This window comes from Odocoileus virginianus, chromosome 30 (assembly GCF_023699985.2).
Source record: "Odocoileus virginianus isolate 20LAN1187 ecotype Illinois chromosome 30, Ovbor_1.2, whole genome shotgun sequence".
Lineage (NCBI taxonomy): Eukaryota > Metazoa > Chordata > Mammalia > Artiodactyla > Cervidae > Odocoileus > Odocoileus virginianus.
Window position 1 is genome coordinate 10190520 of NC_069703.1, and position 25666 is coordinate 10216185.

General features: G+C 37.5%; 1 protein-coding gene across 2 annotated transcripts in view; it reads left to right on the forward strand.

The window, feature by feature from the left end:
* Window positions 1-25666, forward strand: part of PARD3B (par-3 family cell polarity regulator beta) — a 1140410-nt gene that overhangs the window by 922351 nt on the left and 192393 nt on the right. For both annotated transcript variants that reach the window (XM_070458512.1, XM_070458513.1), the window contains one exon: window positions 2840-2950. In XM_070458512.1, the coding sequence (XP_070314613.1) occupies window positions 2840-2950 (111 nt within the window). The remainder of the gene's footprint in view (window positions 1-2839; window positions 2951-25666) is intronic.

Below are 25666 nucleotides of genomic sequence, written 5' to 3' on the forward strand. Positions count from 1 at the left end.
CATTTTGAGGGAAACCTGTTTTTCTAAGTGATGTACTAAAGTATTAACTTCTCACATAAAGGAATTTAGAGTAATAATGTTGATCCCTAAGACTCTTCTTCATGGATCCAAAAAGCCAAAGAATGCTTTCATGGAAGCACATTATTTAGATATCGCCTGCTTTGTAGGTTAAAGAGAGATTGGAAGCACATTATTTAGATATCGCCTGCTTTGTAGGTTAAAGAGAGATCTTGAATATATTAACAAATCTGAATGATCTGAAAGTTAATGTTTTTACATTTTGTCTAGTTTTTCTCTCTTCTCTGTTTACTCCTATGAATGGGATCAAGTCATTTCTTCCATGAGAAAGAGGAATAGATTAAGAAAAGGATGCAAGAAAGAGGAAAAAGTAAAAGAAATAAGGCCAGGAATGATGGAATTAAAACTGATGGGCAACCAACCCAAACGCTCGGACTAGACTGGATGTAGCAGAAGCACTGCAGTAGGAGCAAAGACGGAGAGATGGCAGTGGGGAGACAGGAAACTCATGAAAGAGAATTTGCTAATTGAAATTATAACAAAAAAATATACAGAAAAGTCCAGGCTGGGAGAGGCTTCTGCAGAAAGCAGGATGCAGCCTGTTCTTGAATAACACCATGACTGTGAATGTTAGCAGTGCCATCTTCCACGTGTTATACTCAGAGCTGCCACTTGACCAACAATCTCTGCTTTGGTTCGAAACACAATCCAGAAAGAGACAAATATTAGGCCACTTCTATGAACTTCTGAAGGAAATGAGTTTCTTACGAGTTTATGATTTAGGTCCTCCTGTGAGGAGATTCTGACTCTCTATGAATGTGTTGAAAGGCTGGGGCACAGGTATGGGAGTGGGGGAGGGGCAGTCAACCGAGCATGTGTAATTTGAGAAGTATCCTCAGGTTATTCAGCTGGAAGGATGGATGGATACATAGATAGGATGAGTAAGCTAAAGATATAAATGCATACTCACAGAGTTAAAATGTGTAGCTATCTAGTAAGAAACAAGGGACAACTGGGATTCCCTTAGATTTAAGAAGAGTCTTTACCTTAGCTGAAGTCTGCATAATATAATGACTTTTATCCTGGTTCTCAGCAGAGCATCCGGTCATTTTCATTTTTCATTTGTGTTAATACCAAGGTTATGGGAGACTGCTTCCAAAGAAAGTATCTATCAGGAAAAATGCCTGTCTTTTAAGAATATAAAAGACCAATAATTAATTGTAGCTTTTTTTAAATTTAAAATTTGCAGTTTCATTTTCCAAAAAATGCTGAGGAAACACCAAGTTCTTTTACCATAATTGCAGGGAGCTCTAGTGTATTCTTGTTTGGAGTACAAATTAGTACAGCCACTATTGAAAACAATGAATGGTTCCTCAAGAAATTAAAACTAGAATTGTCATATAATTCAGCAATCTCACTTTTAGATATATATCCAAAAGAGTTGAAATTAGGATCTCTCAGAGATATCTGTACTCCTAAATTTGTTGCATTATTGTTGCCTAGCATTATTCATGATAGGCAAGATATAGAAACAACCTAAGTGTTCATCAACAGATGAATGGATAAAGAAGATATGCTTGATACACACACACACACACACACACACACATGATTGTATGTATTTATACACACACAAAATGGAATATTATTTAGTCATGAGAAAGGAAATCCTACCATTTGTGACAACTTGGATGAATCTTGAGGGCATTATACTAAGTGAAATAAGTCAGAGAAAGAAAGACACATAGCGATATGATGTCACTTGCATGTGGAATCTAAAAAAAACAAACTCAGAGAAATAAGTAAAATAGTGGTTATCAGGGTTTGGGAAATGAATAAATGTTGGTCAAAGGGTACAGACTTCCAGGTGTGAGATTAGCAAGTTTGGGGATCTGATGTACAGCATGGTGATTATAGCTGATGGTGGTGTATCAAGTAGTTGCTGAGCGAGCAGATCTTAAATGTTCTCACAACAAAAAAGAAATGCTAACTATGGGACAGGATATCGGGTGTAGCTAATATTTTGGCTGTAATTCTTTTTTAATTAATGTATATCAAATCAATACATTGTACACCTTAAACTCACACAGTGTTATGTGAATTATCTCCTTAAAGATGGGGGAGAAAGTAAAATTAGCACTGTGGCCAGTAACCACACATCTGCCCAGCACCAAGAAGTGCTCAGAGCATGCTGACTCAGGGCTGAATTGGGAATCATGTGGCTACGTGGAGAGTGAGTGTGGCCAGAAGATACATGTGCAGTGTAGGAGGTGACCCACATGCTAATCCCAGCCCTGCCTTGAACTTGGGTTTGTTTAAGGAACAAGGCCTCTCTGAGGTTTTAGTTCTTCATTTGTAAGGTTAGAACATTGAACTCTGTGTTGGTAAAGTCCTTTGCCAGCACCATCACTGTATAACTTCATGAGTTTAATCTTCAATGCCAATGCCACCTGGCAGTCTAGAGGCCTCTTTAAGAGGTCGGTTAGGTTTTAGCTATATATTAATGACAACTTTTCAATGCTTTAATCACCACTCAATCAGTGGTTTGAAATTTTTAGTCTTTAATCACATGATTTTGTACAGACTGTACAATCAATAGCCAAGTAGAAAGAAAGAAGGAAAGAAGGAAGAGAGAAGTGGGAGGGGACTTCAGTAACTGTATTATTTTTCTGCCCTAAGTATCTTATTTTTACTTCCATTGTATGCGAAATGATTTTTTATTGCTTAAAGAATTGTACTTTAATGAGTTCATCTCATAAATATCTACAGCTTACCGCAAAAGAACATGCTTATCACTATCATCTTCTCCATGTTTCATTAGATTTGGAAAGAAGAAAGATGATAAGAGTGGAAAGGCAGAGCAGAAAGGTCCTCCGAAGCAGGGTGGCCTGAGAGAAGAGGAACTGGAAAAAATGAAAGAAGAACGTGAGAGGTGAGTAGAAATGATAAGCCTCTTGTTTCATTTTTGTGCATGGTCTATGTTTAATTTGGTTATTGTATCAGTCAACTGGAGAAATCTTATTTTAAAATGCATAAAGGTTGACTGATGCAGAAGGAGAGATACCTGATATAAATGGAATCTGCCTTTCTGGGGAATTTTTATTATATTTTGAGAAGAAATTGACTTCGTGTTTTTATTTTATCAGTACTTATAATTCTGAAATGTGCTATCCCTAGTTTTGACTCTATAAATGCATATGTTCCCTGTGGTTTAAACCTGGTTTAAACAAGGAGGTGGTTTTTTTTTTTTAAGGTCATTTGAATATTGATGTTTAGAGCTATCAAATTTCCATAGTCTGTTCTTAATTTTTGTCAAGCTGTTGTATGCCTTCTTAATTTTATTCTGTTAAACCCATTTGGGTACTATAATTTGAAAAGTACATGCCCTTCATTTTTAAAAAGCCAGTGTCTTTTATTATGCCATCAGCAAGTTACAAAGTATGTTGCCCATCTGTGAAAGGGTCGGTTTCATTTACTAAAAAAATGACAGTTTGCAAGGGCTGAATTCTCCTTTTTAAGGAGCTTAATGTTCCATTTAGACAAGAAGTCCTTCACATATCTTTGATGTTAGCTCTGGCACTTACCCCAAGTAGATGTATAAATGTCTGACTTTGAAACATGTAATTGAATATTCATATTTCTCCTGAAAATTCTTTGCCTTCACAACTAGATGAAGCTTGGAGAAAGACTGAGATTATTCTATAACTATTTGATACTGACTTGATCCTGCATGACCTCAGATTTGTGCAACTTTTTCCTTGCCTATTAGTAATAATAGTTTTTGCAGTTTTTAAAAAGTCAGTACTTGTACTTATTTTAATTTTCTAGCTTGTGTACTAAGAAAATCATACTTCTTATTCATTGTGTTTTCTAGTGCAGAGCATGCTAAGAGTACCAACTGTTAACCTTTGACCCCTATCTTGTGGTCTATTCCCATTGAGAAGGCTCACTTTATCAATAGCAAGAAAAAAATGCTATTTAGTCCTTTCTCATTTTTGAGAGGTTGATAAGCTCAGTTTCAGGGTCAGTGGAGCAGATAAAAGGAAATCAAGTGCTTTCCATTGTTGTTGACTATTCACATGTCAGAGTTGCCCCAAAGAGAAGAAAAATGAATTCTCCATCATAATCCAAGATTCAGTAATCCTGTAATGTAAAATGTAATTCAGGCTAAGATTTTAATGCATCTATTGGCAAAGACATCTGTGTGGTGAGTCCCCATCGTAGATCTTTGCTGCTCCCCTGATTTCACTTACTGAAGCACCACATTCTTGCCTCATCTTCAGGAAACTAAGCTATTTTCTAGAATGCAGACTTTACATTTTTTGCAGCTCAGTGCTGGCTTGGGGTTGAAGAGGGGTGTTCCTCTTAGTAGCTAGGGAATCCTGTGCCAGATAGAAAATTGATAACTCATAAAATAAGGTGAGCTGTCTTTAAGCAAATGTTCATTTCCTTTCTGGGTTTGCCTTTAGGAAACAGGTGCCTGAGGGAGCTTTGTTCTTAAAATTGGGACTGTAAATTCACCTCCGCTGGTTATATAGGTTTCAGGTCCAATTTTCTTAAAATATGTCTGGTCAAAATATTTAAAGAGCTATACTGTTAGCCCCCACTTAGTCCACTTCCCGCACATGAACACATAAAACACATCTGATACGGGTTTCCTAGAGACAACATTGTCTCAATCATTTATGAGGGGAAGAAGTAGAAGTTGATTTTATGGTTGGGTGCTGTAGAATTGATGACCAAGGACATTTCAACAGCTCAGGGGCTGAGCACCATAAAGGGCAAAGGTAAAGGCTGAACATTTGGCATTGCTCTCAACCCTGGAGTCCCATTTCTTGGCTCTCTATCATCCATAGGAAACCAATTCACAACTCTTAAAGAACTCAGCAAATGTTCTTGTCATGGCCCGGCCACAGGAAAAAAATACAATAAAATAGGAAACAATGTATACAAGTTCACAAAGTGGAGTTTTTCCTAATATATTTGAAATTTATTCTGTAAAGAGGATTTAAGCCATCCAACTGCTTACTTGCTTCATTCTAGCTGTCATAGATATAATAGCTTTTCATTAACATATCCCTTTCTTAAAGAGTTTAAAGCACTTAAGTAAAATACATACTGTACATTGCTGAAACCAGCCTGTATCAATTTGTGAAAGACGACTACTAAGCTTTCAAGAATTATGTGAGCTTCTTGTTAAACTATTGGTAGCTTGAAATTGTTCTTGGTGGAAGTGTTTACACCACAGAAACTGGCAAATGATGGTAAATTGGGTTTGTTTTCTCAAAGAACCAGCTTGCTAACACACCACTGAGGGTCTATGCCAATTCTATTTAGTGTATAGCAGGAAGAAATTATCAAAAATAGAGGGGGAAAAAAATACTCATCCAAATCAAAACACGTGACCTCTTATAGATATCTATGTTTCTCAGATTGGCCTATGGAACACCTGAATCAGAATGAATCACTTGGGGAGCTTGTGGAAAAATGAGAATTCCTGACACACCAGATTTACAGAATCAGAATCTTGGGGGTTAGAGGTGAGGAATCTAGGTTTAATACTTATGCTCAATGCGATTCTTTAGCAGTCTGAGAAACACTGAGTTTGGGGGACAGGATTTAGCTGGAACATTAGATTAAGCTCTTCTCATTCTATAAAAAATGATATACAGATTTTTTTTTTTCTCAAGAGGATTAAATAACTCGGTCTAAAAATATTGCCATTTTTCTTACATGCCCTCTCTGAGGCATCCTACCTTACTTGCATGCTTTTTGCAAACAAAAGAGGAACACTTGGCAGTGCTCATTCACCTGAGGGAATATGAATCACTTTCCCTACCCATACCCCCATGCACACAAAGCTTACAAAGACAATAAGTTTATTAAGACACTTTTGGAAACATAAGAAGTGTAAAGAAGATTATTAAAATCAGGCAAAATTCTACCATAATTCCATAACCACTGTTAATATTTTTATGATCTTTTTACTATATTTGGTATTCATACCATATGTATTTTACTTTTTTCACAGAGTTCCTATTATGTTGAGCATTCCCCAATGTCATTAATGTTTTGAAATCATGTCATTTTGATGACTGCCTAATATCCTGTGAGATCAACATATCAACATATATTTATCCTCTTTTATCTTCAAATGTATAGACCGTTTCCAGGTTTTCAGTGTTCATACCTTGGTGAGCATCCAGGTACAAAAGTCCTCATAGATTACCTCTTAAATCATATAATTTGAAGGTTCAATTTCCTTGTAACTGTTTGACCCAACGGTTAATCTAACCTTAACTCTAAACTTTAGGGTTATATCATTCTTCTCCATTCCTCTCACTATTTTTCTTATTATTTCCATATCTTGTTTTAATTTGCCTGTGTATCTAGCTCCTAATACAGAACTGTGTTGATGATATATATGAATATCTTATTCACAGCTAGAACTATGAGTGAAAGTGAAGTCGCTCAGTAGTGTCTTATTCTTTGTGACCCCATGGACTGTAGCCTGCCAGGCTCCTCCATCCATGGGATTTTCCAGTCAAGAATACTGGAGTGGGTTGCCATTTCCTTCTGCAGGGGATCTTCCCAACCCAGGGATTGAACCTGGGTCTCCTGCATTGCAGGCAGACTCTTTACTGTCTGAGCCACAAGGGAAACTCAGTTGTAGCTATCAAAAGGTCAAAAACCTACAACTGGTGGATTGAGTTATTAGATTAAAGAGTCTAGAACAGTGATTCTCAGTTCTTTGGAGGAGGGGTATGAAGGACGGAAAATTGCTTCCCAAGGAACGTTTGGCTGTGTCTTGAGACATTGTTGATTACCAAAGCTTTGGAGGGGGGTGTGGGGAGTGAGTTGCTACTGCCATGTCCTGGGTAGAAGCCCAGAATACGGCTACATATCCTAGAAGCATAAGACAGTTCCCATCCTCAAATGATGAGTTATCCGACTCAAACTGCCAATGGTGTGGAGGCTGAAAACCCCTGTTTGTACTCCACAAAGAGTAACAATACTCTCCTGGACATTAGTATTGCATTGTCTCACAATCTGTGGCTAATACAGAGAGATATACACTAGATCATCTAAGCCTAGAGGATTATTAGCTATTTGAGAAACTACACCCAAAGATTCCTAATGAATGTTCCAATAATATAAGCTCGCAAGAAAAAAGTTTTCCTAAAAATTTATTTTTAACTCTGGCTTGCTGAGCATTGGCATCAGTGATGGTGCCTATTGATCAGATTTCAAATTCCAAAAAGCTGCAGGGGTTGACAATGTGTCCGATGACAGAATCATCTGGAACAATGGACTAAATCAAATATAAAGGAACTTAATAGGAATAAATGCAAAGTCTTGTGTTTAGGTCCAAAAATGAGCTGTATAAACACAGGATGTAGAAGGTTTGACTTAATACCAAATATATGAAAAATTTGCCTGATGGTTTTAGTTGAGGTTAAGCTTTGCAAGAGTCAATATGGGGATATGCCTGCCAGAAACTTAATCCAGCCTAGGCTACAGAAATTCATGTACGAAAGTGAAGGGAGAAACAATAATTTCTGTTCTACACTGCTCAGATCACACCTGGAATACCTTAAGCCTCTCTCACACACAGAAAATGGCAGTATTAAATCCATGTCTTTTGAAAAATATGGAAGGATATGGGAATGCACAGCCTGCAAGTTCAGACTTAGATGACATCACATGATTAAAGGACATTAACATAAAAGAGGAATTAGATGTGTTTTATAGCCTCCATTCTCTTTCCATTCTCTCCCTCTACTTATTCATTTATTCATTTATTTTCTTGAAGATTCTAATGAGGAATTATTTTTAGAGAGGTAGCCATCAGCTTAATAGAGGGGAAAACATCCTGACAAATTACAGTGTCTCATGCAGCGGCAAGTGTATTGACACTGGAAATATCTAATAAGCTGATGATTACACTGAGAAAGGATGAGTGCATCAGGAAAGGACTGGACTGGAATCACTTTCGTAAACTTCAGTCGTTGATATATTATCTTCATTGTCTTATTTATATCTGTATACATTCAATTAAATAAAAAGTTACATAAATGCAAAACCATGTAAATTAATATAGTTAAATACATCAAGCCGCATGCCATCAAAACTCTTGTGTGTCATTAATGCTGCCCATGTCCTTAGATGATCTCTATGGTCTCTCCCAGATCTCAGGGTCTGAGAAATATATAAACATATGAGTATAGAAGCATTTACTTTAAACTCCCTAGAGTGGCCATTTGTGAATTGGCTATGTGCATATGGTAGTATGTGCACTATTTCTATGTGAATTTTTAAGCCCAAGTTTCTTGCTCCTAATTGCATGTTAGGATTTTCTTAGTCTCCTATTCTATTTCCTGAGCTGATCGTGTGTCCCCTCTTGACACAAGTCAAACAATCCATAGCAGTGAAGCCCTGTTTTAAATAAACTCATCATTTTGTTCATGCTCTAGTGAGACTGGCCATAATAAGACATTAGTTCCAAATGCTTGTATCCATTGCTAGAAGGATGAATCCAATATTATATTCAAAGATTATTTCTCCTAGAATTCTTTATCAAGCTAAATTAAATTAGCATTTTCCAAACATTCAGATTATGTAAATAAGTATGGTGAGCTAAAAGCAAGAGATGATTTTAGCAAGTCAGTAAACCATGTGCTTTTGTTGCTGTTGTTTGATACTTAAGACTTTGAATTTGTAACCTTCTGCAGAGTTTGAAATTAACCAGATTCTCCGACCTAAAAAGTACCTAACATGCATGCTGTACTTGTATTACTACCTTCTCAAAAACGGGTGGAGATTTAAGTTAAAGAAAAAGATGTTCCCCTCATTTATTTAAGACTATTGTACTGGGAGAAGAAATCTCCATTGACTAAAGGCTGTCTTCCATTAAAATGCCGTATTACTGACCCTTGGGAATTTACTGTGTCCCTCAGGGAACTCACACTGGGGCTCTGTGACAGCCTAAGGGGGTGGGACGGGGTGGGAGGTGGGAGGAGGCTCCCAAGGGAGGAGACATATATACTCCTATGGTGGATCCATGCTGATTTATGGCAGAAACCATTACAGTATTGTAATTATCCTTCATTTAAAAATAAATAAAAATTTAAAATAAATAAATTAATACGTTAATAAAAAAATCCCATATTACTAATCCTGAATTAAATTTTCCAAAATGAAACTTCTTACTACAAATGGGAGGAGGCAGCAAGGAATGAAGTTGCACTCTAAGATCCTCTATTACTCTTACACCATGTCAGAGTTTATTTTGCAAGGGAGCTTATTTACCGTGTTAGTGAGACGTTATTTTTGTAGCTCTTATTAGAATCTTAGGATAGATGAGGAGATGAGGGGGGAAAGTGGCAACCTCTTTAGCTTCAGCATAGAGAAGTATGGAAACATATGGCTCTTGTTTTCAACAACTGGCCTGAATGGAATGTCTAAGTGAGAGTAAAGCTAAGACTTAGGAAAGTTAATCTGTTTCAGTGTCTGAATTCAAGGTTCTTAGTTTTCTTTCCTTTAGGAAGCCTTCCAAGAGCTGAGACTTCTCCCTTGCCTTATCAGCCGAGCTGCTTGTGGCCTGTTCCCTTCGTTTAAATCGATACATGTGTTTTTGATATTTGGCAAGCCAAGATTTAATTATGCAGCTGCAAGTTCCCTACATAAACGAAATGCATCTTAGAGAAATAAAAACATTCAGAAACCGTTTAGAGTTTGAGAATACAAGTGGTTGAAAATCTATTCCCAACCTCTCAGCATTTTATTTAATTATGGGAGATTTTTATGTTACTGGAAATTGAAATGAGAACCAGAATAAGGCTAGGGTTTATCCAACATTTGTGCATACTGAAAAATAAAGATGCTTATTGTACTCTAAGAAAGAAAGGAAAAGTATATTTTGATTTTATATTATATGTTGTAACCTACGTAAGCATTACACTCCTAAATACATAGAGCAGCAATTGAATTAATAGGATTTTGTCATTATTGTTTCCTAAAAACAGTGCATATTTTACTCAAGGAACCAGAAGGTTGATTTCTTTAATTTGCCAAGAGACTCTCTATAATTAATTATTTACTGAACTTAAACTTTGGCACTATTTAAACTGTTGAAAACACCCATGTTTTGGCATGATTGCATACAAATGATTAATTCAGCCCGGTTTTACTCCTCTCTGAATATCTCTGTCTTTTGCCATAGAATTTGCTAGGTCCTGTGGTGTGGGCAAAATAAAGTGTTGGAATGATTCCCAGTTTTAATAGTCCCAATTTATTATTACCACTGAACCCTGATCAGATCGTGGACTGGATTAGATCCCAGTTTTTCAGAAGGCCCCAATTTATGGTTCCCTTAGAATCCTGATAAAAATGTGTCTTTGAATAAGGTTTTGGTTGGCTAAAAGAGATCCAGTTAATTACTTTTAGATTCTTATTAGATCATCACTGCATGGAAGTTATGAAAAATATTATTAGATGGTGTTTCTCAGGACAAGGTCACGTTCTCGTTTTATGCTGACAGAAAGAAGCTATCAGATTTCTGTTTTTCATAGTACTAACCATCTCAGTAAATGAAAAGAGATTTGCCGTATCCCAGTAATTACTATTGACGCTTGTGTTAGGGTAAAGGTGGCCTTTTTTCCTAGAATAATAAGGAAAATCAGAGTGCGCGCACATGAGAGAGAGCAAGAGCCAGCACTAGGCCAAATACCGGGCAAGGTGGCTACATCCTCACCACCCTTCTTTCAAGATATGTCTCTTGTTTAGAGAAATGAGTGTATGAGATACATGTATCTCATACATGTAGATAGTAGGTAGTTTTAGCAGCTGTATGTTTATTTGATCTTCATAACACCTATCTTCCCAGAAATGCTTGTGGTCACCAGCAAAATTTGGCCCATAACTATATTCCTAGAGACAAGAAATGGAAACACCTACATCCTTATGCCATGCCAGCATTTTTTATGAGCCAAAATCCTTTTATGGGACTTGAATCAATGTTAGAAGTGCTGTATTAGCAACTACTTGTCAGCTGAGCTGGATTAATACATAAAATGAATCACTTGACTGGCATGGTTTCCAATAGTCATTTAGACAAACTTCTAAGATTACAGTACACCAGCTCTTTCAGAAAGTGTTTTTTTTTTTTTTTTCAAAAAGTGTTTTTTAAAGATAGTCTTATATTAAAATATCCTGGAGTGACATATTATTGTATTTGGTTATAGTGATATTAAAATACATTCTGAAAAGGTATTTATTAAACTACCTACAGTGATCCCACAGAACTGTTCAGAATATCTGGTCTGATAGATCTTGGAAAGAAGTTCTAAATTCTGTTGATCCGGATATTTGGTTTTAATATACATACAAAAATACATGCCATATAATCACCAAACCTTGGTAATTCCCTGGATTTTATGCCGGATGTAGGTGTATTTGGTTCAATGGAGGTTATGGACAGCAGAGGCAAAATCTGAGAATTTTCTGTGAAAGCTTTGAGCAGCTGTAGAAGGCCTTTGGTCATGAGAACTTAGAAATGAGAGTCCAATACCCATTTTTTCAATTGTTTTCATAACTTAAATAAGCAACTTTTGAGCATGTATCTTTAAAGTCCCTCTTTTTATTACCATGATGAAATGGCAATAATAATTCTTTAAGGCCTGTAAAAAGCATGGATAAAATGTTTTTTAACTGCTAAGTCCCTTCAAAGAAGAAAATTTCAGTAAATAAAAGTTAAGAGAATCCAATACTGTGGACTACTCTGGAGCTGGTCAGTGTAAACTTAATTTGCTAAAAATGCTCTTAAAAATGTGTACACATCAAACTGTTGTAAATCCAATGGTATTTTCTGAATTTCTAAAGTATCTCATCTTCGTTTGGACTTACTCTATGTTGTATCCTGCTTTGGAAAACTTCCATGACAACACATACACTCAAGAGGCCAAGATTAGTCATTGTTCCAATAGGTTGCTAATACTGCAAGTTGAAAGGATACTCAACCTGTTGTCTTCCAGATCTGCTTTCTTCCCATCTCATGCTCATTATGTAGAAGACCTAACCTAGGCATGAGGGCTTCCCCAGGGGCGCTAGTGGTAAAGAATCCACCTGCCAATGCGGGAAATGCAAGAGACATGGGTTTGATCCCTGGGCTGGGAAGATCCCCTGGAGAAGGAAATGGCAACCCACTCTAGGATTCTTGCCTGGAAAATGCCATAGTTAGAGAATCCTGGTGGGCGCAAACCGTCAGACACAACTGAGAGACTGAGTACATACACGTATCCTAGGGATGTGATTCCTAAACAACAAACTTTGAATATGCTTTTTCCAAATTTCCTTGGCAGGTTGTTTGTTGTTTTTTTTTTTTTTTGTCATTAGTGGTTTTCAGCCAGGAGCAGTTTTCCCCCAGAGGTCATGTGACAATGTCTGAAGACATTTTAGTTGTCACACTAGGCGGTGTGCTGCTGGTACCTGAAAGTGAAAGTGAAAGTCAGTCCTGTCTCTTTGTGACCCTATGGACTATACAGTCCATGGAGTTCTCCAGGCCAGAATACTGGAATGGGTAGCCTTTACCTTCTTTCTCCAGGGGATCTCCCCAAACTAGGAATCGGACCCAGGTCTCCCGCATTGCAGGCAGATTCTTTACCAGCTGAGCCACAAGAGAACAAGGATGCTCCTCACCACCCTGCAATGCAGAGGACAGCTCCCTTACAGTAAAAGCTTACCCAGCCCGAGATGTCAATTGTGCCGAGGTTGACCAACCCTGTTTTGGAGAAATTGATAATTAGGTTAAGTAGATATAGATATAGATAGAAATATGCAGGTAGACATTCAATACATTTATGGTTGGGCCCAAGGATGTGTGTTTTAAAACTGTTTCCCAGGTGTTGTTTATAGCTATGTTTGGGGCCAAGTGGCCTGGGTGGTGGCCCAGGAGAGGCATGTGGCCAAGTAGAAAGATTACAAGACCCAGGTGTGGGTCAGACCTGGGTTAAAGACCTGACTCGGCATGAGCACAATGTCAAGCTACTTAACTGCCTCAGGCCCCTGTGTTCTCATCTGTTAAATGAGAAGTCTGGCTTTCAGATTGTTCTGAAAACTTTTATTTATGAAGCAAGCAGTTGGTTCACTCTAGGTGCTCAGTGTTATTTTCCGACCAGCTCTGGGGATTAAAGACCCCAGGTAATCTGTTTAGTATCCTTTGGGAGCCCAGAATGCTCTGAGATGCACCATCTGTGAAAGTCGCTGAGTTGGACACTATCATGATGAAGAAGGCCAACTTGAACGCAGACTTTGCCCAGCTGGGAGTCATGCCAGATCCCCCCATTCAAGAAGCTTCTCCTCGTTTTTTATTGATCACCAGTTGGAAGTTGCTCCTCAAGCACAGCGCGCTTGGCATAAGATGGCAGCCTGGTAGCAGGGCGGGGGTGTTGGGGGAGTGCTGGCTGCAACCAGTGCTTGGCAGTCATGGAGACAAATTCAGGGAGGAGGGGTACAAATGGCATGGTTGACTGCCAGCCTCTCAAGTTCGCAGGGTGTGTGACTGCAGAAAACACTGGTAACCACAGCCATTAAATTCACAGCATCCTCACAACATTAAATTCACAACATTTGCATTTCTGCTACATTTATTGTGTTAAAGGAGAAATAATTCTGGTCTGCTAATATTTCAAATTCAGTTGGTAGAAATGGAATGAGAGTGTCCTTTTCTTCTGTGTCCGCCATCTCCCACCCATCTGTCTTTGCTCTGTAGTTTAATTACTTAATGACTTTGCAGTACACCTGAATTAACTTCAGGTTGGTGTCCAAAGGAACCTGACCCCCTTCCCAGGTCCCAACTCCAGCCGCCTTCTACTCTGTGCCCTTTGGTTGATTTTAGTATTGTAAGTTAAGAAGATAGAAGTGGTTTGAGCTATGGCACAAAAGTCTGCTCCTCTAGAGGTCACTTAAAAGGGCTTTTTATTTTTTTAACAACAATAATAATTGGCTGTTTAGATGGAAGCTGTAAACATGTTCCTGGAAGAACTTAACAAATAATAATTTGTAAAATCATGATTTCTGCAAATAGACCTTGTTAACTATGGCAGGCTAGAGAAGAGTGGATCAGTAATAATAGCTTTGATCAAAGTCATTCTTCTCTCCAAACTTTCAGTGGCTCTCTCTTGCCTACTGCACACAGTCCCAACAATGTGACCTAATGTATCTGGCTATAGCCTCGCTTTCTTGTCAGAATCTCCACTCCAGCTATTGTGACCCATGTACTCAGCCAATCTGGAATCCTCGCTTTTTTTCAATTCTCTGTGCCATTCCTAATACCATTTCATTTGCCTGGAACACCTTCATCCTGCCTCAGTTGGTCCGAATCATAGAAATTCATTGAAATCCCACTTCTTCCATTATACCTTCCCAAACTACCTAAGATAGAAGAAAATTATTCCGCTAAATAACCTGGCCAAGTCACTTAATTTTGCTAACCTTCATTTTCTTTAACTGCAAAATGGGTAGATAACCATTGTAATATCATAATATTGTTGTGAGAACTAATTGAGACATTAAAGTGAAGTATTCAGAATAGTGCCAAGCTTAGAGATGTTCAATAAATGGCGAACTTACCACTTTCCTTAGAGACTGTGTTTATTTGAAAGAGAATCAACGTTAATATCAAATAATGTTGGATTTGAAGCCCAATTATTCTGTGCGCTAGCTGTGTGATTGTGCATGTTTTGCTGAAATCTTCTGAGCCTAGCTCACTCATTTGGAAACTTTTTTAAAAGGAGAAATAATACCTAGCCTTCAGAGTTCCTATGAAATTTACATAAGATCAAATGCTTAAAGCATCCAAAGCAGTGCTTGGCACAGGATAGATACACATTGTTATTATTATTGTTGTTATTTTGCTCCATTGAATTGTAGATGTCTGTGATTACAAACATGCCTTCTCTCCATTACTAGTGTGTAATTTCCTTAAGGCGAGAACCACATTATAATTATATTTCTTTTTCTCTCAGCATCTAATACATTACGTTTCACAAGTAGATACTCAGTACACAGTTGTTGAATAATGGATGAATGAATGAAAGAACAAATATAAAGCTGCACGGATTTTATTTTTCAAGCGAATAACTGCTAGAATGGAACCAAGAGGCAGAATGGGCTAAATCAATGGTTTACAAAACTATATAGTTTTTTAAAAAAAAGTCTTTCCCCTGGGCTATGAAATAGTATCCAGAAGCATGAGATTAGTTGCAACTGGTAGTAAAATGGTGAAGATGGATCGTTGACACATAGTGACCAGCCCGTCAGGAATATCAACACCTGTTTCCTTCTCACTGAACCAGATCCTGAGACAAGACCTTAAAGTGAATGAAACTCATCCATTTCACAAACAAATGGCAATATCATGGGTCTAGAGAGTTGGTCTGTTTGTTGTTGTTGTTGTTTTCCTTTTAATGGGCTTTGCCCCTATTCTCTTCAGTTGGCTCAAATTTAACCAGTTGAAATTATTTTTAAGTACCATTCATTTCAACCTTTTAAAAGGAAAGATTTGCCTTTATGGGGTAAAGGAGATTTGATTGTTTAGATGAGACACACTGCCCTTGGCTGATTCTCTATCACAGGAGGATCTTTCTTGTGCTTCATGTTGAGCCGATTCAATCAGAATTCTCAGTGCAGATTGTATTTCAGGGGCAAGCATAAAAACTATAATGGAAATGGAGGATCATGAAAAATAGCAACAGTCATTTGTAATATACCAGATGCCAGATAGCCACTCTCTCAGGGAGACAGCATTACTAAAATCCTAGTCTGTAATTAGGAGTCCATATCACCATTAAATTAGAGTTTGGCTTATAAAATAATTCTTTCTTATATACTCTTCTGCAATTTCATATCTTTCCTTCTTGCCTAGACCTTAGTTTCTCTTGAGGTATAGGTTATAACTTCTGCTTGTTTCCTTTCCTTACATCTCAGTAAAAAGAAGGTATTTAGTAAAGTCCTGGTTAACTTTAAAGTATAAAATGATATCAGGTTTAAAATAAGTTATTTACGTAATTTTAAAAAATGGATAAACTTCTAGTAATCATGGGAAAATACTATGTATTGAAATATCTTGCCTAAAATTCCTGCATATTTTTGAAACTATAGTGCTCTGTTTAAAAATTATTCTGATTATAATAATAAGCACCAGTTTTTAAAAATAACAAACAAGTGGTAAATGAGTTGCTAAGACAAGTCATCTTTTAAAAAAATAATATTGAACTCTATTATTGACAGTATCAGCAGCTAATTAAAAATTCTATTAGTGAAGATGTAAAAGATGGCACATTTCCAATTCAGATTGACACTGAGAACATAGACATAATTGATATTTGTTCAATAATCCTAAAGTGTTTCATGGTCTCTAATAGAAGCTGTGATAGCCAGAGAAAGTTTCAAGTGCTAAAAATATATATTCTAGGCACTTAAACATATCTTCAAATCAAATAATATGTCTTTGCAAAAAATATAACATTTTTAACTGAATAAGAATCAAAGGCTATTTTAGTGGGTTGACTTTGTTTAAAGAAAAAAAAAATCTCCAAGTCAAGAAAATGCATACTATAATTCATATGTTTTTAATCTTGTTATAGTAGATGTAATAAGAAAGCCAAAAGAGGATAATTTACTAGTTTAGGCTTTTAAATTTCAGAGCTGCATTTTGTAACAGTCACATAAATGCATATTAAAAGAAAATCCTGCAATGACCATTAAATATTCTACTTTGGAAAAACAAGATCATAGCTTTAACAAATGGTTCAGTATTACAGTTGGCTTCTTTCGACATTATTAAACCCAGATTGAGTATGTTCCTATATTATTTTACACAGCAGATTAAAAACTAGCTTTAGTAATTTTTTGAGTTTTTAACAATCAGTTCTTTTCACAATAATTATGTATTTACCTCACCAATTTCACAGGATGAACAAGTAAATCCTGACAAAGAAACATTAAATTGAACCAGAACATTTTGCAAAGTGTTAAGAAATGGGCTGTCAATTCTTGAAGAAGCCTAATTCTTTTTACCAGCAAACAAAAATTCAATGCCAAGAAAACTGACATTATGCTAAATTATTCCCTGCCTCAAATATGTATGTGACTTAAGATAAAAGTGGATGCCTAATATCAATGACCAATTCATATTATCAAATGAAAACTATTCAGAGGAAATAAATGGAATCTACTCTATCCAGTCAAGCAGCCTTCATTGATCAATCTGAAATAACCTCCTGCAGATATCAATTACTGTGGTTCACACTACTGTAGTTTACACAAGCTTGGCTCCGCTTAAGTTCAAAGAATTTTTTTAAGTTACATAATAAACCAATATGGTGTGTGAACCAAGTTGGAAATTAAAGTTCCTAAAGATATACTTAGAGGTTTTGCTTCGAAGCAGGAAAAAGGAACACATTTTACTAACAGCATGCCAATTAAAGAGGGGAAATTGAGGAAAATCTCCAAGTATCACAAATTAAAAATAAAATGGGTAGTATGTTTTTTCAACTTTTCTGGAACATTTGAAAACATACAAAACTATGTAGACATGTTTATGATTCTGTTTACACATTCATTTTTACATTGCCTTATAATCAGATAACGTAAGAAAGGGATTTTTTCATCTAAAGGAATATGAGAAACTATCAGACATAGACTAGCTCAGAAGTGCTTATGTTTTAGTTTATTCCTTTGTGGCATCTGAAAGGATCTTTCTTGAAAGGAGCTTAGATGGCTGAAAGTTTTACTGGTTTGTGAGACCATCTATAATTTGTGTGTGTGTGTGTGTGTGTGTGTGTGTGTGTGTGTGTGATAGTTACATAGGTAAGTAACTCACATTCAGGTTTCTTCTCAACCCCATCTCAAGCATTTACTAATCATTCCTTGACGGATTGGAAAAGTAGCAGTTTTCAGATTAAATGAATTATTGCACACCGTCAGTTCACATACTGTATAAAAGGATACCATGAAGAGAATTGGTTAGTTGGAAGGAGGAGGCGGTGTCAAAAGGAAACAAGAAAAAATGTCATAGAGGGAACGGAACACTGTGGGGAAAATAACACGCTCACCCCTACATGTTATCCCTGAAATGCTAACTGAAGGCCTGGCCTGCAGGTGAGCGCACCACGCAGGGAGATTTGTTAATTTTGTTCAATGTAGACAGCTGGATGGTTCAAATAGTAAAGGCAATGTGCTAATAAGGGCAAAATTATAAAAGCCATACCGCTTTATGAACCATTCATGCATTAAATACTCAGTTAAGCACTCATTGTGATCCAAGTACTGTAATAGGATCTAATGACTCAGATTAATTTTTTAAATGGATCACGAGGGGATCTTTATCATCAGGCAACTTGCAGTTCTTTTAAGTAGCCCAAAACTATATCTCCAATCCCAGGTGAACATTTAAAAATGTATTCTCTTAGACAAAGGCCTTCAAGCTAAGGGACCACCATCAAGCATGTCATCTTTATATATGAAAGATGATGTGTCCCATCTCATACAGAGTTTATTGAGCACATCTCTGTACCAATTCTTCATGGCCTTCCAGCCTGATCCCCATATGCTTCAACCTTCCTTAGCCAATCAAGCCAACCCACTTTACCTTTTGTTGAAGTGCAGACATATTTCTGAATTTGTTCTTGCTCAACAGTCTCTATGTACCATTCAGACAGGGTGTATGCTAGAGGCTGGCCTTATCCATAGGCCCTCCACTGAGGTCCTTGTGAGTCCCACCTACTTCCTGTGCATTTTAGCATCTAAGAGCATGTTTTTTTCTAACCTGCAGTACTCATTTCAATAAACCATTGCCAATCCTTACCATCTTCTATTCACTTTTTTTCTTTTCCCTTTTTTATTTTTCATATTTCTCATGTGAAAGATTAACTTTAGTTGGTCATTTCAGTTGAACAGTTCCCAGTTTGAGTTCTAAAAGAGAGATTTTAGATGTGAGAGAGATTTGTATATTGATGAATTTTAATATTTTCAATCATTTCCTTGAATTCACAACCCATTTTTGTGTCCCTAGATCTTTTTTCTCAAGATATACCTTTGATATATCTAAGATACACCTTAGGCGTTTGAATATGAGGTTAACTAAAGTCATAGAAAGTATTTCCACTTAGAAGATTTGGGTAGATTCTTTCTACTATGATTCACTTTTGACTTTTTAATTATTTTTGGACTGAATTTTTCAGCAAACATTAATTGAGCAACTGGGCACTTAGGGAACTGATGCTGAAGCTGAAACTCCAATACTTTGGCCACCTCATGCGAAGAACTGACTCATTGAAAAAGACCCTAATACTGGGAAAGATTGAAGGCAGGAGGAGATGGGGACAACAGAGGATGAGATGGTTGGATGGCATCACTAACTTGATGGACATGAATTTGAACAAGCTCTGGGAGTTGGTGATAGACAGGGAAGCCTGGCATGTTGCAGTTCATGGGGTCGCAAAGAGTCAGACAAGACTGAAGACTAAACTGAACTGAAGACACTTAGTAACAAAATGAATTAAGCACAAACTGGTCAGTACCCTCAACAAGTTCATGATTAAGAAAGAGGTGAGAGACCAATACACAGCTAGTCATGGTAAAGCTAAACTGTGATAAACACTGTAATGGGATATAAAAATACTATATGATCACAGAGACGGCAGCCATGAAAAAAGTGTGTTATAGCTGGGACAATAGAGCAGACCTTCTTTATCATCCAGTATTTCTAGACACTTGCAATGAAATCATTAAAATCAGTTACATAGTACAACTTAACTGTGCAGCAAATTGAAAAAGACTTTTAAAAATTTAAATTCTTAATCCCATCAATAATATATGATATTTTTGCTGCTAACTAGAGAGGAATTTAAAACTCAAGGAAAAAAAATTTATTTGAAATCTAAGGGAATTTCCAAGCAGTTAGGGACTTCTATTATAGTTTCTTCCTTTAAAGCGGAGAAAGAATGCAGCTGAAAAGTCTATGGCAAAACTTTCTGGGAAAACAGCAGTTAGTTGAGTCAGCCAGATAACTACAGATTATAAATTGATATTACTGAAGACCCAGTCTGCAGAAAAATACAAAATTTCTTTACATATTTTAACTATGAAAAATAATTTTAGTAGTCTGGAAGATATTTGCCAAAATACTTCTGCTGATAAGTGGGTTACCTACTATCTATTTGTATATGGTTCTATATGCTACATATGAATATATGATAGTATAACACCATCATCAGAAGGGAGAGCAAATTGAACTTTTGATACAGTTCTAAAAAACTGCAGAAACCAAGTAGGATGACAAAAGGCCTCCCCCCAGCCACCCCCTGCCCCTTTGGCCCACGGTCACAAAACTTGCAAGTGGAAGAGCTTGGTTTCAAGCCCAGGCCTTCTGGCCTCTTTTCCAGACCTCCTGCCTCTCCATTTCAGAAACAGCAGTGATAATGGTATTCATCAGCCACTGTTGGTCTACTCAGAAAAAGGCCTTGCTTCCATGGAGCTGTGTGGAGGATGCTGCCTCCCATGTAGATCTTAAGACAGAAATATAAATGTAAATTTCACTCATTAAAACCATAATTAATTTATTGGAAGTGAATTGTTATTATTTCAGGGACGAATGCATATTGGAATATGCTGATTATTTTAATGAACCAAGAGCCTCTTCTGGGATACTTCCACAGTATTATTTGCAAGCAGGTCACTGTAGATTTTCTAAGAGGAGGAATAAAAAGATCACTGCTCATTTTTGAGTTTTTCTTCATTAAAAATGCAAAAGAAAATGTGTGCTGTATAATGTATTTGGGGGGAGATGATAAGGAGATATCTTTGTTTAGGAAAGGCCTGACATCATCTGTTTTAAATCCACAGTTCTCCTTCTGGGCAGTCATTTCTTGTGCTACAGATGTCAGCTGCCAAGACCAGTTTGTGGAGGTGCTGTACCCTCAGTAATGTCTCCGGTATAATTGTTATGTTTGACATTTGGAGACATTTATTTAGGTTCCTTCTCCTACGTTCCACAGTGAACATATTTTCAATCTCTTTATGGTACAGAGCATGAAAGCTTCCAGAATTTGGCTTATTTCTTCTCTTTATATGCCATAGGGTGTGGAATTGGTTTCATTGCTTATATTCCAACATTGCAGAAAAGATTAACCTTGACACACCACCCTGAAAGAAAATAGGTCATGCCTAGATATTTTTATTTAGGACCCATCAATTCCATTTATTCATGATCTGTATTCGTTTCCTGTTGCTGCTATAACAAATTATCACAAACTATGTGTCTTAAAACAGCACATATTTATTCTCTTACAGTTCTAGAGGCCACAGTTCTGAAATCAGTTTCATTGGGATAAAGTCAAATCAGCTCAGCTGGTTTCTTCTGCAGGCTGGAGGGGAGAATCTGCTTCCTTGCCCTTTGCTCAGCTGCCTGCATTCCTGGCTGAGGGCTCCCACTCCATCCTCAAAGTGCACCTCTCCAGTCTGCTTCCATTGTCCTGTGGCTTCTTTCTCAGACCTGGCTTCCCTCTGCCTCTGGTGGTGGTGGTTTAGTCACCAGATTGTGTCTGATTCTTGTGACTCCATGGACTGTAGCCCTCAGCTTCCTCTTTCCTGGGATTTTTCCAGGCAAGAATACTGGAGTAGGTGGCAATTTCCTTTTACAGGAGATCTCCCTGACCCAGGGATCAAATTCGGGTCTTCTGCATTGCAGGTGGATTCTTTACTGACTGAGCCACATGTTCATATAACCCTCTGCCTCTATCGTCACATTACTGAGTACCTACTATGTGCCAAGTACCATCCTAGATATATCAGTAGCCGGGAAGTTCCCTGCTCTTATGAGGCTTACATTCTTGTAAACAGATAAATGAAAAAGTGAAATCAAGTAGTGATAGAACTATGTAAAAAATAGAATCAAATATTATAATAGGGAGACAGGTCTGGAAAGGGTGTATGAGGTGCTGAGACTCAAATCACAGTGGTGAACCAGCCGCAGGAAGACCTGAGGGCAGCCGGTTTCAGGCAGAAAAAAACAGCAAGTGCTAAAGAGGCCTGAGGCAAATGATGCCACAGGATTAGATTTTGTTAAGGAGAACAGAGAGTGGCATAAGCCAAAGTCACAAAGGAGTGGTGTCTCATAATATAGCCTCCTTGTTCATAGTAAGGAGATTGGATTTTGTCTAAGTGTAAAAGAAATATGTTCTATACAGAGAAGCGGTTAAACATCTCTTCTTTAAGAGATTAGCTAGCCTGGTATTTAAAAAAGGATATGTCTAGCCATATCCTTCCTCTTTTTTAAAATGTATACTTCTTTACTGCTAGTAGATGGAGCCTGAATAAGATGTAATTGAGGGAATTGAAGGATATTTCCTCACATCTTAAAATTTAGACCGCTGCAGTACCCTGCTAACCACAATAAAATATGCCAATCCCTCCCTTCTTCCCAACACTTTACAGGCTTTACTTTTTACTTTACTTTGGTAATTTACAGTTCCAATAAGAGAGAAATCAAGCCTCTTTTCAATGTTAAGAAGCTACCTCTGTTAATGATAAAACCTGGAGCAAAGGGTCCTAACTGGACCAAGTCAGTCGAGATGAGTGCTGTGCTTGGAACTGAGAGTGAATGCTCCAAAGAATGTGGCTGGTATAGTATCTAGTGGTCTTTTTGGAGGAATGAATGAGGACAGGTCAGTAGACTCCCTTGTCAAGTGTCCATTGCCTGTCATGTCAAATAAAAAATCTTTGCTGTAATTCTGAAGATCATGTACATATAGAATATGGTCCTTTCAAAAGCCTTCCTCCAAGCTCCACACATGTAGACTGGAACCAGTGGTTGTGGTTGAATATTTCTCCTCAGTCCACATTGGAGAAAGCATGGGGTCGTTTCTAGTAGCTGTCTTCTTAACTAATTACCCAACAGTTCTTTGGCAGAATCACCCTAGGCAGCAGGCGCCATGTGGATGAGTTTTTTGGATCTTCTCTCATGACTTCATGATGGGGATCCTCTGAAATGGTTGTTGGCTTTTTCCATGTTCCGTCCTTAATGTGTACATGGGGGAAGGCCAGTTGCAAAGGATGCTTCTGGTGCTGGATCATCTCAGGCCTGACTCTCTAATAAGCAGATCCTGTTCTTTTGGGGATTAGCAGGAGACTTTGATGTTCAGACCTAATGGGCAAGCTTGTGGGTCTTCCATCTGGCACTCAAGTGTCCTCTGTCCTTTTCATCTAGTCCAACATAGCCTTTAGTACGTAGTCAGCACTCAGTAAACCTGGGAACCAAAGCAACCGAACTGACTGACGAGACTCCTTTTAGGCACGTATCTGGACTTCTGAGAATAAAATCTGTATGGTTTCTCTAGGACAGAGTCACATCTTTAAAAGTCAAAAGGGACAATCCTAATAAGCACTGCAGAAAATAGAGTGGTTAAGTAAAATATTTTACTGACCTTTGAAAAGTATCTTGCATAAAAAGGATAGGATAAAGACTGTACTTTATGCTTCTTAAAACTCTCCATCATTGGGGGAACACATGTTGGCTAGATGGAGATAGTGTGTATAAAGCATGTGTTTATCCTTGTCTCAAATGCAGTCCAGGGTTCCATAACTAAAACAGTCTTCTCCGGGCCCTATGGAGGCTGGTAGTATTTCTGAAGTTCTGCATGAACCCAGAATTCTTTTAAAGAAGATTCTCTGTGACCTGGGAGTGGGCTTCATAGTCTTGAGAAACCTGGCATCTATGACTAGGAAAACAAAGGAAACAGCAGTATACACTGTGTGGGTGTCCACGTTCCCAGTGCTTCAGCACATTTTTGTCTGAGTAAACTTTTAGAGAGAGGGAGATCAAAGACATGTCCAGGAGGGCACTGTCCAGGTGTGAAATTCCAGGTGACAAAATAGAAGGAAAAGAAGAGTTAGAAGGGAATGAAAAGGAAATGAAGCTAATTTCCTTTGATTCTCTGTATCTTTCCTGTTTCCTCCCCCAGGAAACTTACGCAGACTTCCAAGTACCCCCAAACAGTCAACATTAGGGACTCAGCCTCATTCTTTTCCGTGTGATGACAGCCGCCACCATGTCAAAGGGCAGTCATTTATTTTTGCAGATATCACCCCGGTAGTTCCTAGGATTAAAAGCTGCTGTATTCCTGATTATTTTATACAGAACATTTACTTTCCTCTTGATCCCATCGTGCTTACAAATAGTGGACACATATGAATTGGGGAAATATTAAAAATGAATAAGAGTATTTTTTGATTTGTAAATGTTAATAACAATACGAATTAGGATGAAGCACATCCAGTCTTGAGCTTTGTCCCACCAGCAGACCCCCTCAAGGGCAGATTCTTATGCCTCGTTTTTCAGCATTAGTTTGGCCAGCAACGTGGAGACATCATCTGATGGCTTCAGTGCCTAATGACATCATTTGTAGGGGCCCGTATAGGATTGATATAGGACAGCCAGGCATTATCAGAGCAGATAGTGTGTATATGCACTCTCGTCACTCATCCTCATCCTCTCCTCCCCCAGCCTCTCCTCGGGGCTGATTTCCCATGAAAGCTGAAGATGTTTACTAAGCATTTCTGAGAAATTTGTCCACATTATGAGAATACAAATTACAGGAACTCAGTACATTAGCAGTGGAGAAATTTTAATGGGTCTGGGAAAGGTATAAATTTAGGGAAAATGTAAATTGCAACAATAGGAGAACCTTCACTGAATGGCAATTCTCTTGAAATGGTAGTTTTTAGTAGCAGCAGGAAGGGACAGAAGAACCTTGCCACCTAGCATTTTTAAAAATGCAGCTAATAGGTAGGAATTGGAAATTACTGGCATGATTTTAAAATATGAAATATATTTATTCTTGAATGGATTTAAAAAAATTGATATGGGATATCTAATTAGTTCTTGGTTATGTGGGTTAATCTCTGCTAGAGTCATTCCACTTGGGCAAAGACCCACCTAGGATACCCAGGATGAGAATGGTCTGAGACCACAGCTGACTCACAAGCTTTCCAAACTTCAATGTTTGATCTGCTTTAATGGGCATCAGTGTGACCTTTGCCCCATGATATTTGGCAAACCACAGGCACAAAGTCATGTGCAACACTCAAACAAAATATCCATGATACATAACATTATTTGATCTTGAAAACCAAGAAGGACTCCATGGGCTACATGTATGTGCAAAGAGATAACCATGAAGAAAAAGTCTAAGAAGATTCAACATTTAATTGAATGTTGAAATCTAACAGCATTAAAGAATTTGCATGTCAGTATTACAGAATACAAAACTTGCTACATATTTATATCTATTTATTTATATATTTATATCTATTTATTTATTATGAGAGAGGTGATAAATTATCCCATCAATCTAGTTCCCTTAGACATCAGGTCTGGTTTGGGCTGACAAGAAAAATGGCCAGGACAAAAGGAGATCATTTTGAAAATGTTATAGGCACCTGGGCAGGAATGAGAAAATATTAATACAGTTTAAATAGCTTTGTCCAAAAGAAGAAACATTGATCACAAAGACTGCAGGCAACTGTATTGGCTGGTTAGAATAATAATAATATTGGTGATAGTAATAATAAAAATAATTTTTAGAAAACC